A 14,532-nucleotide genomic window follows, 5' to 3' on the forward strand; every position below is an offset into this window, starting at 1 on the left:
GCTTTTCATGACTCCATTTGGGATTTTCTTGGCAAATTTACTGAAGTTGTTTATTTCCTTTTCCAACTCATTTCATAGATGAAGAAACTGAGGAAAACAAAGTTAAGTGACTTGACCAGGGTCACACAGCTGGTAATTGTTTTGAGGCCAGATTTATGATGAAAAGTTTTTCCATTCCACTCATGGTGCTACCTAACTGCCTGTCCTTTGATCAAGATTTATATTATGTCTGACTCTGCTGCCTCCTTTATTTTGCCCTCCCTTTTATTGATTCCACTTATTTTATTCTCTTTCCTCTCATACTTTCCTCTTGGGTAAGATAGGTTTCTATAGCTGAGTATGTGTACATATTCTTCCTTTTTTGAATCAATTAAAATAAGAATAAGTTCAAGTATTGCCTGCCATACCCCCTCTTCCTCTCTTCTGTAAAAGTCCTTCCTTTTGTATACTTCTTTATGTAAGATTATTTCCCACATTTTTTATCTTCTTTATCCCTTCACTTGGTGCAACTTACTTTCTCAACCCTTCATTTTTTTTGATATCATACCAACATATTTAACTCATACCCCTGTCTTATGTCTGTTTCCTTTAGAGATTAGAGTTAGAGTTATCTCTAACTTCCCTAATAATGATCAAGTTCTTAGGGATTACATATATCATCTTTCCATATAGAAATATAAATATTTTAACCTTATTAAATTCTTTGTTTTCTCTTTCATATTTACCATTTCATGCTTTTCTTAAATTTTATGTTTGAATGTCACATTTTTTATTCTGCTTTAAAAAAAAGTATGTTATAGACTTTTCATCAGGAATGCTTGAAATTCCTGTATTTCATTTAATATCCCTTATTCTCCCTGAATGATTACATTCAGTTTTCCTGGTATGTTACTCTTAGTTGTAATTCTAGCTCCTATGCCTTCTAGAACATCATATTCCAAGCCCTCTGCTTTTTTAATTTGGAAATTGCTAAATATTGTGTGATCTAGATTGTGTTTCCATGATATCATTTCACCAATTTCCTCTGCCTTTCTTTTGCCAGGAATTCTTGTTGGATTTATGTTCAATCTACATATCTTTTCTCTGAGACTTTGCTTGCATTCATGTTATTATTTTTGTCTAAGTTTCTGTCTTGATTTTCATTGTCACCATAGAACCTTTTTATAACCAGGTTCTTTTGTTGTTGTATGCTCATTTTTCCAGCCTAACTCTTGACTTTTAACTTTATGTTAAAGTTGGGTTCTGTTTCCATGGTGGGAGAAGTTTTAGGATTTTTCATGCTGCTGTTCACAAAGCTAGTTTGAGCGTTCTTTAAGTTTTTACTATTTCCAAACTGGTGTGATCTGGGGAGAGTTGTGGATGCTGCTCTTCTACTCTGTTTGACATAGGAAAGATCCCTGCTCCTCTTCACCCTCCTGTTATAGTAGTACTTTTAGCCCCAGAATTGTGACCAGGGCCTCAGCTTCCTTGTGCCTGCAGGCACTAGTGCTTCCCTCCATTCTGGAACTGTCCCCCAGAGCTCTATATGGGCACTCAGAGTCCCCTATCATCTCCTCCTGATGAGTTGTCTGACCCCCTTCCTTTCTGTGGACTAGGAGCTCCTGAAGCCCCCTGCTTTTGCTCCTTCCACAGCCGCCTCCCAGGCCATTGGCAATAGCACCTCATATGCTCTAGAGCAGCCACTGCATCAGTGTCAGGGACCCCAGTGTCACTGGATCTCCTCAGTTCCTAACATAGAACTCTGATCAAGTAGGTCCTTAAAAATATTTGTAGACTAAATCTGCATAGAGGTAACAATTGAAACATGGATTTAGATGATGTGTGAGAGAGAATGTAGAGAACGAATATTAGAAAGACAGAAATGTATATAGAAAAGAACCAGTCACAGAAATGGGAGGAAGACTAAGTTGAGTTATGTCATAAGCATTGACTGAAGTCCTCTTACTGGCAGACATTGAATGCTGGGGTTTTCAGTGATGTTGTTGGGTACCTTCGGTGAGGATGAAATTAGCATCAAGGTCAGCTACTGATGGTAATTATTTAACTTGAAAAGGCTCTAAACCTGACTAAAGTAGAGGGAAGTGAGTGTGTGATTCTTTAATCACAGATTGTGCATTCAATTCAGCCTCTGAGGCTGAGATCCAATAGAATATGAATTGATTCTGTGCTGTTTGTGCTAATTTTGGCTTAACAATACCAAAAAACAGAGTTTCTCTATTAGCCAGCATCTTACCATCCATATATGGAACCTTTAGTTATAGCAAATGGAAAAATTTTGAATGCTGTGAGAAGCATAAAAGTTCATTTATCTTGGCGGTATAATTTCCAGGGAAATACGCATAGATGATGAGGTTGATATGCTTATTTCCAGAGTTAGAGCAGTATTTGGGAGGCTCTGAAGGAAAGTGTGGGAGAGAAGAAGTATTAGGCTGCTTACAATACTGAAGATCTTCAGAGCCATTATGCTGACTTCATTGTTGTATGCCTGTGAAACCTGGACAGTCTATCAGCTTCTTGCCAGGAAACTGAATTATTTCCATTTGAATTGTCTTCTGAAGATTCTGGAGATCACTTGGTGAGATAAGATACTGGAGGCAGATCTTTTCTCCAGCTGAACTGCCAAGTATTCAAAACCTATTGCAGAGAGACTTATTCTGATGGCCATATTGTTCAGATGCAAAATAGGCATTTGCTTAAAAGACAAATGTGTGTGGCAAACTCATGCAAGATAAGAGCTCACATGGAGATCAGAAGAAGCATACAAGGATACCCTCAAGTTCTCTCTAAAGAGCTTTGGAATCGATTGTGAGACATGAAAAACACTGGCAGAGGACTACCAGCATGGCTGCTTGCATCAAAGAAAGGCTTTGTGCTGTTTGAGCAAAACAGAATTGCAGTAGTTCAAAAGAAAGGTGAGCTGCACACATTTAGAGACACTACAGATGTTCACATGGCCTACTTGTGACTGACCTGGGGCAGAGCCTTCCCAGTTTGTTGCTTGTATTGTCTGATTTACCACAATCAGGTACATTGTACTTTGACCCCAATGCACATTGTACTTTGACCCTCTCAAGGAACTCATGGTTTAATGAAGATGACAACATGTTTGCAACTGTGCGCAAACCAAGCTCTACATATTAATAAATGTACCCATTGTAGATAATGTCAGTTGTAAGGCACTAAGATTGAGGAAGCCTGGGAAAGGCTTTTGTAGGAAGTGGGACTTTAAGCTAAGAGACTTGAAGGAAAGCCAGGGGAGCCAGGCGGAAGAGAGTTCTAGGCATGGGAAATAGCCACTGAAAATTTCCATGGTTGAGAAGGCAAAGGAAGTATCTTGTATGGGAAACAGCAAGAGGCCTAGTGTCTTGAATCAGAGTATATGGAAAAGAGTATAAGAAGACTGGTAATGCTCGAAGGGGTTTTGTCAAGAAGGGCTGGAAAAGCCAAACAAGAAATTTTATAATTTTATATTTGCTCCTGGAACAATAGGGAGCATTGCAATTTACTGAATTCTTTGATAGCTGAATTGGAGGATGGACTAGAATGACAAGAGACTAGAGGCAAGGAGCCCAAATAGCAGGAGGTTACAGCAGTCCCTCTGTGAGTGGTGGCAAGTGTCAGAGAAGAGAAGATGATTTTATGAGAAATGTTGTGAAGGTAGAATCCATAGGCTTTGAGAGTGGGTAAGGTTAGGTGAGGGAGAGTGAGGAGTTGAGAATAATCCCTAAATTGTGAATCTGGGTGACTGAGAGTATGGTGGTACCTTTCACAGTAATAGGAAGGTTAGGAAAGGGGACAATTGTTGGCAGGGTAAATAATGAATGTAGTTTTTGACCTATTACAGTCTTTTTTCCTTTACCTTAGATGTAAATAGAAAATAGGAAAAGAGAAATAAAATTGCCGTATGTACAGCCAAAATCTTTCTTTGGATCTTTTCCAATTGTCCCATGAGGAATATTGTTCTGTTCCAACTCTTTTTTATTTTTACCACTTTATGTTCACCCTGAGGCTCTGTTTTGTCTTTTTTTTTCCCCCTGAGGCAATTGGGGTTAAGTGACTTGCCCTGGGCCGCAGAGCTAGGAAGTATTAAGTGCCTGAGGTTGAATTTGAACTCAGGTCCTCCTGACTTCAGAACTGGCATTCTATCCATTGCACCATCTAGCTGCCCCTGTATTTTGTCTTTTAAGGGAAATTTGAAGAGCTTGGAATTTTCTGACCAGCTCTGCTATCTTCCCAGAATCTTCTCTGAACTTTTAATTTTAAAATGTGTACAGGACGCCCAGTTCAAAATATCTAATAGACAATTAAAGATTTGAAAATGTAGAATAGGAGAAGGATTAGACCTGGATAATAGATCTGAGAATCATCTACATAAAGATAATATTTGAATTCACGGGACCTGATGAGATCACCACTAGAAGTAATATAGAGGGAGAAGATAAAAGGGCCTAGGACAGAGTATTGGAAACACTTTTTATTACTAGGCATGACCTGGATAAAGATATAACAAAGGAGACTGATTAAGGAGCAGTCAGACAGGTAGAAAGATAATTAGGAGAAAGCAAGATCTTAGAAATCTAAAGCAAAGTAAGTGTCAAGGAGAAAAGGATGATCAACGGTGTTGTCAAAAGTTGTAGAAGTGAGAACTGAGAAAAGCCTATTTAATTTGGTGATTAAAGAGTGACTTTGGAGGGAACAGTTTCTGTTTAAATGATGCAGTCAGAAGTCAGATGCAGAGATAAGAGTTTAAAGGAAGGTAAGGCACCAGTTGTAGATGACCTTTTCAAGGAATTTAGCACCAAAAGAAAAGAGCAATATAGATGATAGTTAGTGAGAATGGATGGATCAGAGTAAAGGTTTTTGAAGATAGAGAAGATTTTGGTGTATTTTATGCAGTAAAGAAGCAGCCATTAGACAGGAAGAAATTGAAAACAAATAAGAGTGAGTATGACACAAGGGGAATCTCCCAGGGGAGATGGGGTAGAATAGCATCACTCGTGAAAGAAGAAGAGTCAGACTTGGAAAGGGGGAAGGCACTCTATTTATGTGAGATATGATTGAAGAAGGTAGTAGTAGAATGCATCGAAATGATTTGATAGGAGAGAGAATAAGAGGTTGTTCTTGGCAATAGCCTCAATTTTTTGGTGATATATGAGGAAAGGTTCTCAGCTGAGAGAGTGAGAGAAGGGGTGGTATATGGGAGAGCCGAAGGAGAGCTGGAAAAGTCTTTGTGGGGAAGATAGTGTCACTGAAGCGAAGGAAAAATAAAATGATAAAAAAAGAGCATATTGTTAATTGTCATATTATGCTAAGAGTTTAAGGGGAATAACTTAGAAGCAGTTTAGAATTTGTCATTAAAGAGTTCATTATTTTTTGGGAGTGGGTTAGAGTTCGGATGGGATATCAGTTAGAGTAGTGCTGGGGATGGAAGCCAGATAGAAAGAGTTTGAGATGTAACTATATATGGGTAAAGAGGAAGAGTCACTTGGAATAAACTAAAATATTGTATAACTAATTATAGAATACTTTTTGTCATCATATTAGGTACCTTATTTTTGAGGGCCATAGTAGGTAAAATAATAATTGATTTAGATAGTCAAATATTTATATTAAGCACCTATTTTGTGCTTAATATCATATGGTTAGTGTGCTAAATTCTGAGCATAGAAAGAGAGTCTAAAGACAGTCCCCATGCTTTAGCAGCTCACAATCACAATCTAAATATCTGTATTTACAATATATTGTAAAAATTTCTATGTGTCCATCCTATGGCCCTGATCATACTCTCATATACAATAGGCAGTCAATAAATATTTGTAGATTTGATTTTACTTCCATGTCCTATCTTGATTGCAAAATTATATATTTTAAAATAATTCCACAGGTCTAGGTCAGATCAAATCTTTTCTGTATATAATAATTAGCAACCATTTTTAAAGATAGCAATACAGTATTGATCTTGTTTAGATATCTAGACAAGAGGAAAACATATTTCTATAATAGAGCAAAATAACTTTGGAGTTGTGAAATTTTGTTTGGTCTTTAACATCTTTGTCTTTGAGTACAAAATGTGATATAATTCATTGAGCCAGTATTATATTCCTAAACTTCTTCGTAAGAATAGAGAATTTCAAAGAGTGATGAAATAAACTATTTCAGTTAACTAAAGCAAGACAATGAATTAATCAGTATTGATTTCTACACTGTTTTTCTTACCTCTTAATAAAAAGTTCAATCTAAATACTGGTTGGAACATTAGAAATAGAATTTTTAATTTTAACACACCCAGTGCTGCCAACTTCTATAGTTTTATGACTTCAAAGAATTCACAATTAAGAAATGAAGAAATTCATGTCAATAAATTTGGAATCAAAATTGCTACCTTGATCCTCATTTGTCATTACCCCTTATTAAATAAAAGCTGTTTATTCTGACTGACATAGGTGGTTTTTCCCTATAACATTATAAAGCTGTTTCTTTCTTTCATTTCACTTCCTAAAACTCTCAACCTTTAAGAGAAAAAAAAAAGGAAAAAGTTAAAGAAATTGAAAATTACCATATGTTAATTTTGATAAGTTCATTTTAATTTTTTCATATCGCCTAATAGGATAAAGCAACACACTTTCCTATTGTCCTTTTCCAAGTTCCCTTATACCCTGCTTTAAATGGGCTTGTACCCTGTAGATGAATAAACTTTCTTTTATTTTCTAAAAGGAAAGGAACTTGCCACTCAATAGCTTTTTAAAAATTAATTTTATTTTTAATTTGTTCATTCTGAGAACTAAGTATTAACTGGGGAAGAAAAAGATCTACTCTAACAGCTCAACCATTTCCCTCTCCTTATCTTATTTGAGAGGCCTGATTCTCATAAGGTTTGTGTGTGCTCTCTCTCTGCCTCTTTCTCTGTCTCTCTCTTCTAGCCCCTCAACCCTCCTCCTTTTTCTTCTCTTCCTGCTGTTCTTATGTTTTGCACCTCTGATGTTCTGCTCTGTCTCATTTGTTGGCAGCTAACTGATATTTACAAAGGGCCCACTTTCTGAAGCAATTCAAAGAATGAGATTATTGTGCATTTCTTATTGCTGCCAGGACACTCTAGGGAAGAAGAAAGCTAGGAAAGAAAATTAACCCATTTGAAATATTCATGTTTGCAATTGCAAATTCTCGAAGGCCTGAAATCAGAGAATTCTGAAACTGAAGACCACATTATTAGTGTTGCAAGTTTAGTTGTTGGTGAAGCTGATTTTTTTATTTATGAGTGTTTTGTCTCCTTTTGCATAATGCCTTTAAATAAAAAAAACCAACCTACTTTTAGGCAAATTTCAATAAATTGTACTCTTTGAGAGAGAAATTTTTAAAAATATCCAAAAATGCAGTGAATCTTATTTTCTGTTTTATAGGTAGGTCAGTCTTCACTTTCATTAGTCTCTCTTGCCTGAAATTTGACACAAAGGAGAGAATAATTCCCTAGATATACAAATATTAATAACAATATACTCCACTTCTATGTCTGGGGGACTATACGAGGAGCATGTACAATTGCACTCTCTTCCATAAAGGGATGCATTGATGTTTTCAGATTAAATTTTTTACTTTAAAAAAGTTTATTGTTGAAAGAGTAAAATCTATTTGTTCTTTCAAATCTTGTTACAAATCTAGTTAATTTATGATTTAACGGTATCATTTTGCAAAGAAACAACCAAATATATAATACAATTTCCCTGAAATAGCTAAGTAGTGTAGTAGAGCATTGGGCTTATGATGAGGTTTAGATTTGGGGTACCCAAATGAAATTAGGATTTCTGGTGCTCAGGGAGTTAAATGAGGTCTAGTGGCGGGTTCGGGGTTCAGGAAGTCAGATGGAGTTCCCTGCAACCCTTCACAATTCGGTGCAAGGGTAAGGAGTTCTGAGGATTCCCTTTCTGGTGGCGCAAGAGTCCCCTGTAAAGGAATTTTCAGACCCCAAAACCTAGATTGATAAAAGAGGTTTATTATGGGGTTTGGAAGTAAGGTTCAAGCTAGTTAAGGAAATAGGTGAGGGCAGAGAGAAGAGGGCACTGGAAACTATTCCAGTGGGCAGAAGCTCCTGATGCCAAGCATGGCATAGCTGGCATGTTTGGAACCTCTGCAGAGAGAGGATTTTGTTTTGGCTCTTTTATAATGAGAGATTTAGCTAAAGGAGGCCCGTGGGTAGAGTCTCGAGTTGGCTCAGATCCTATGAGGGTTGTGAGAGCCCAAGTTGGCTCAGATCGGGTGGGGGCTGGGACAAGCCAGAATCTCCTATTGGAATTCAAAGGGGTGCTTTTGACCAGGATTTGTGAATCAAAGGTCTTAGCTTCTTGAATTGATAATGCATCAGCCAGGAGAGGCTGGGAGTAATCTGAATCACAAACCAATTTGAAAAGATCACAAATCAGTTTCTTAAAGGGACCACAATGCACTTCCCTTATAGTTAGGAAGATCTAGATTCAAGGCCTAATTTAGATAATTAGGTATGGGCTTATGGGAAAGTCACTTATGCTCTCTTATCTTCAGTTTCTTTATCTCTAAAATGGTGATAATCAGAGCTGTAGCATTTACCTCTCTGGATATTGTAAAGATCAAATAAGATAATGTAGGTAAAACATTTTGCAAATCTTAAAGTCATTTTTAAATTATCTCTTCCATTGCCCCAAATTATCAATATGGTAAATTTTCAATTTTCAGGTTCTTTGATAGCAACTTTCAAAGATATACAGAAGAAAGGTGGTAGTATAGAAATAGGTATTACTTTGAATTGATTCAAGACATAGCATAAGAAGAGAATATATTATATACATTTTTGTACTGTGAAAAGTGAAAGACAGCAAAACAATGAAAGAAGCATGGGACAAGGAGCTAAGAGACTTAGGCTCTTTGAGGGTGGGCAAGCCAATTATCACCTTGTTGACTAAGTTTGTTGTTTGACATTGAATAGGATACTTTTCCTCAGGCTTTCATATCTCTCATATGGAAATAATAGCACTTCCCTACCTCCTTCTTCAGACTGATTCTAAGTATCACATCTGCCATTCACCTATTTATTGAGCTTCCAATATGGATCTAGGACAAGAGATTACATCCAAATTATGAAAGCAGACAATAGAGTTGCAATGTCAGGATAAAATGGAAAACAATTAAGTGCTAAACTTTTTAGTATTGACTATAAAAGCATGAGATCAAATTAGTGAGAAATTCTAGTGGGATAGAACAGTCAGAGAAATCTTAATAGAAGAAGTAGATATGAAGGCTAAGCAGGATTTGGGTAGGTAGGAGATACTCTATGTGAAAATGCTTCAAATTACATGGAGCCCTAGCTAAATGGCAGAATATCACTATATTCAACAGGAAGGACAGGGAAAGAATGACATTTTGTAATACTTTTAATGTTTGATTAGCTGAGATTGGAATCTCTGAAACAAAGATTCATAACTGGATTATTACAAATGAAATGATTTGCTGACTACCAGAGTAAAATTATGCAGAAGAAAAGCATATATAGCAATTGAGACAACATGAAACATTGAATTAAAAAGTTGGCTTAAAATTACAAAACCATTATAATGCCTTGAAAATCCTTTCAAACAGAAATTGAATTTTGCTCTGTATGGAACCAACAATAAGAAGGCTGAATTTCAGGTGGTCCTCAAACTACGGCCACGGGCCAGATGCGGCAGCTGAGGATGATTATCCCCTCACCCAGGGCTATGAAGTTTCTTTATTTAAAGGCCCACAAAACAAAGTTTTTGTTTTTACTATAGTCCGGCCCTCCAATAGTCTGAAGGACAGTGAACTGGCCCCCTATTTAAAAAGTTTGAGGACTCTTGATTTAGAACAACACTTTTTGATTTCTAATTCATCAGTCTGAAATGTTATACTATTTTATAATCAGGTTATTTCCATTCCACTTCAAAGTGCTTAATAGGTTTCAAATTAGTTCTGTCAGTTTTAAAATAAATTACTTAATTTTAGATTTTTATTTTAATAATCTACATCACTTATGGTTTCTGAGGTTTGATGTTATTCTTGAGGCCAATCCTGAAAATGGATTTTAAAACTTCCTTTGTAGCTACAAACCTATTTGAATCTACTTTTAATTTGTCCTTTAGTTGACCAATTAACATTGTTAATTACCTGCATGAAAGGAATAGAAGAAATATCATAATTGCTGAAAAATATAAAATATTATTAAAAAAAACTTCATTTTTTCTCATTGTAAAATTATTTGACCCAATACTTGTCAATGTAAAATTACCCAACCTTATGCTTCTAAAAAGAAATTTGAATGGAAAATTGCAAATATAATTTGAAACTTTTTTTTAGTAATATAACTTTATATCTGTCTCTGTTTAGCTATTTCAAACACCCATCCAAGAGACAGCTAAGTGCCGCAGGGGATAGCGTGCTAGGCAGCATGCTGTAACTAGGGCCAAAGCTATCAAAAATAGTCTCCAGTCAGCCATCAGATATATCCAACTTCAAAACAATTATCTAGTAATTTCATGAATCAATCTCTTGAACTGTCATACCCTAGTTTCAGATAAATTATATATAAGGAAGAAAATTAACTTGCCAGCATTTTGGGTAGATCCTTTGTGAAAGATCTATGGGAAGAACATAGACATGAATCACACTGGATGAGAAGCCACGTGTAAGTTGTTATAGGCAAGAGGAGGAAATACCCATATCAATGAGAATATGTGTACATGTCTATGTATATATATTATATATAAAGTTCCACGTTGCAGTATCCAAGTATCAAATTATTGTAAAACATGTCATATCCTGTATTTTATCCATAAAGAAGTAATTTTAGGTTATTTTGCACTGATGTATTTTTAATCCTTAACCTATTCAGTTCATCTGTTTATCTCTTCCCTCTCCCTCTCCCAATCGCAAACACATATATGAATGCACACACAAAAGTCAGTGGAAGGTACAAGAATCTGGATAGGAGTCACTTTCCCCAGTCTCTCATAGTTCCTAGTGTGAAAAACTAAATGTTTCCAGATCAGGTCAGTGGCTATTGACCAGGCAATTATTGACTAGGGTTGTAGATGCGGCAAGATTAAGGGAAACAGACCAGAGACTAAATGCTAATTTGGGATTTTTCAGTTTAGTATTTTGAGTTCAGAGCTATAAAAGCTCAAAATTGGAGTAATGATAGATAAATGAAACTAAGACCTGTAGAGATCTCTAGACCCAGAGAATATACATTTACAGAAATTACTAAGGACAATGACTCTTGAAATAATACCTTGTAATTTTGTAACAGTTTAAAAAATAAGTATTTCTCTTACTAATAAATTGTTGATCTACTGTATTAGTATGGATTTGACAAATTCTGTCCTCTAGAGGCAGTCTTCTAAACATTTTAGTCTTGATGGTAAAGCCAATGTTATTATTATTATTATTGCGTCACGCTGGTTCCTTGGAAGAAGTTTCCACATCATTTCTATCACATTTTCCAAAATTTTTAGTCCATAATATTTCATATTCTTATTTTATGAAAATTTCAAAATTGTATCAGCTCTTATCTATGCATGAAGATGTTCCCTTTAAGTGTATCAAAATTTTTCTGGGCAGTTCTCTGCTGGGCTTCTTTTCTATGGTACAAGCAATTCACTACAGTATTTAAAAGGCCCATATCCTATTTTGCACAGAAATCCAGTAACTGATGAGCTGAATGACAGTGTTTAGGAGGTATCTAGGAACTGAAGGATTCATACTAATCATACATCATAATGCTATTCAATAGTTTTAAGTATGTGAAACATAGTTTCTTCATTTTGGTAGATGGATGACTCTATATAATCCCTTTTTAGTTCACCATACTATGCACTATAACTATTCATGAAAACAAAATATTTTAAATTTATTTTGAATTTAAGAAATGAAACAAACATTTCCATAACACATTAGAATAGAAAAAATGATGATTGTATGTGAAACTGCAAATTTATTCTATATAACTTGCTATTCCTTTAAAATACATAATAAAATTATATGACTTTTTTTTTCTTTTTTTTTCTTCTCAATTCTCTAGAGATGGCTACCATTAGACACACACATATGTGTGTGTATGTGTATAGTAGATTCTTAGATAAAGATCTCGTATTTCATATATATAAAGAACTTTGTCAAATCTACAAGAATACAAAAACTACAAAAAATTAGTTCCCAGTTGATAAATGGTAAAAAGATACTTTTTTGATGAAGAGATCAAAACAAATTATAGTCATATGAAAAAGATGATCTACATCATTATTGCTAAGAGAAATACAAATTAAAACATCCTTGAGATAACATTTTGTACTTATTAGATTGACTAAGATGATTGAAGAGGAAAAACAAATGTTGGAGGAGATGTAGAAGAATTGGTTCATTGATTCACTAATGGTGGAACTGTGAACTGATCCAGCCATTTTGGAGAACAATCTGGAATTATGCCCAAAGAGTTATTAAACTGTCAAATAAAAGATTAAAAATAGTCTTTGTCTTCTGACTAATTATTGTACTTATACTGTTTCTGATATTCAACATTTCTATGTTTCTTATAAATCTTTAATTCTCTTAATTATATATTCTTATCAATGATTGCGTTCATATTAACATCATATTTAGGTAATCTTTTTGTTGGTAGAAACAGAATAGATATCTTCAGTCTTTAATGAATTAGTATTAATTCAAATGTATTTTTTTTTGAAGTGTTCAGCTCCAAAGAAGTGGATATCATGTAATGACAAAGAAACAGTAATGGATACACAATATACCATCAGAGCCAGAGAGCTGCAAGATATCTATAACTGCATTATAATTAAAAACATTTGTGATGATGAGAGGCTAGATGTGCTATTAACACTGAAGCACACTGTGAAGGTACTTTTCTCTTTGATTTTGTGTTAGAAGGAATGTTTTGATGAATCTTAATGTAAAATCAAAATGTCTCAAAGCAAATAATTATTAAAATGATTAATAGATTCATTATGTGAATGAAATTTATTTATTCTCAAGGAACCTGGTTTTTCTTATTTAAATTTGACAGATTATGGTTTTGTAGTTTTATAATTAAATGTCCATTGAGACTTAAATTGTACTTTCATCTTTTTCTTCTATAAGATATTTGTATTTAATTCAGAATGTGGCATGACACAAAATATTTCAGAAGTAGGAAGAGAAACAATATAAGCAAAAAACACAGAGCTAATTCTTACAGAGTCAGACATCTGCAGACTATTTGGGGAACAGCCCAATATAGTTTTGGGTAAATGAGATTTATCCATTAGTTGATAGTCATATATCTCTAATTTTCTTACTTGTTCTTTTGTTCAATTATCTTTTTTTTCCTGCTCTGCTCATCCGAGTTGCTATTGTTTTTTGCATTACCATGTCTATTCTAATTACCTATCTCTTTTTTAATGATTTTCTATTTTTTACTGGTATTTTTTTTATTCAAACACTCTCTTTCATATTAAAATACAAGTGTTGGTTTCTTTTTAAAAAAAATATTCTGTATGGTAGATCAGGAAACTGATCAATAATGAAATGGTCTTAATAAACTCTTATCAAAAATCTTTTTATCTTCTGTAGGAACATGAATGTAAACTGACCCAAGACATCTTAGAATTGATTGACCGAGAGGTTGATCTTATGATGAGGGGAGTTAAAAGCTCTAATCTTGAAGGACTCAGAAAAAGAATAGCCACACTATTTCTTCAATATATTAAAACACCATTGTTTAACCCTGAAGTCGCTAGACACCTTAAGGTATTTTTAAAAAACTTTTTCTATATTATCTTTTCTACATTTTAAGGTGTAATTAATATGGAAAAATGTAAAAATACTACAGGCTTGTTTTTGAACACCATGAATACTTAGCAGTGAAACCTATTTAAATATTTGAATTTTTACTATGTCAGTTAAACATTTTGCCCAGGGTGGAGGGAAGATTACAGTTAGATTAAAGTTTTCTGTTTTATCAAATTCAACCAGAAACACTATTCACTTTTCTTGAATATGACTGTAGTATTGTGAAAATGACCTCAGTGAATCAGAAGTCACTAAGGCAACCTCATCCTTCCAGAACAGAGGTATCAAATTTGTGGTCTGCCTGCAAAACTCCCAAGTGCAGCCTGAATGGATTAAAATGTAATTGGGAAATGGTTAACAAAATAAGTAAAAATACAGTACAACATAGATAATGTTAGTTTGTGGTTCTTTGGAGTTAGTATGCTATAAAAAACATTTGATTCTATTTGAGTTTGATACCACTGCCTAGAGGATCCCAGGAAGTATATTAAAAAGGCCCCTGAACACCGAAACTAATTATCATAAAGCTATAAAGCCTATGAGCTGCATTCCCTGGGTTAAGTTCAGAGGCTTTCATTCAGATTCAACAGAAACAACAAATTAGAAACAGGAGAGTTACAATTAAAATAGGCAAAAACAACAATGAGAAATAATAACTGTTATTGAAGAAGACAAACTCAAAAAGCCATCCCCAAACTGAGCCCCATA

At 34.6% G+C, this 14,532-nt stretch overlaps 1 protein-coding gene across 1 annotated transcript in view; it reads left to right on the forward strand.

Moving 5' to 3' along the window:
- The window catches only part of IQUB (IQ motif and ubiquitin domain containing), a 101,249-nt gene that overhangs the window by 70,985 nt on the left and 15,732 nt on the right, over positions 1–14,532 (forward strand). The window contains exons 10-11 of the mRNA XM_052001377.1: positions 12,724–12,894; positions 13,606–13,782. Coding sequence (XP_051857337.1) covers positions 12,724–12,894; positions 13,606–13,782 — 348 coding nt within the window. The remainder of the gene's footprint in view (positions 1–12,723; positions 12,895–13,605; positions 13,783–14,532) is intronic.

This window comes from Antechinus flavipes, chromosome 5 (assembly GCF_016432865.1).
Source record: "Antechinus flavipes isolate AdamAnt ecotype Samford, QLD, Australia chromosome 5, AdamAnt_v2, whole genome shotgun sequence".
NCBI classification, from domain to species: Eukaryota; Metazoa; Chordata; class Mammalia; order Dasyuromorphia; family Dasyuridae; genus Antechinus; species Antechinus flavipes.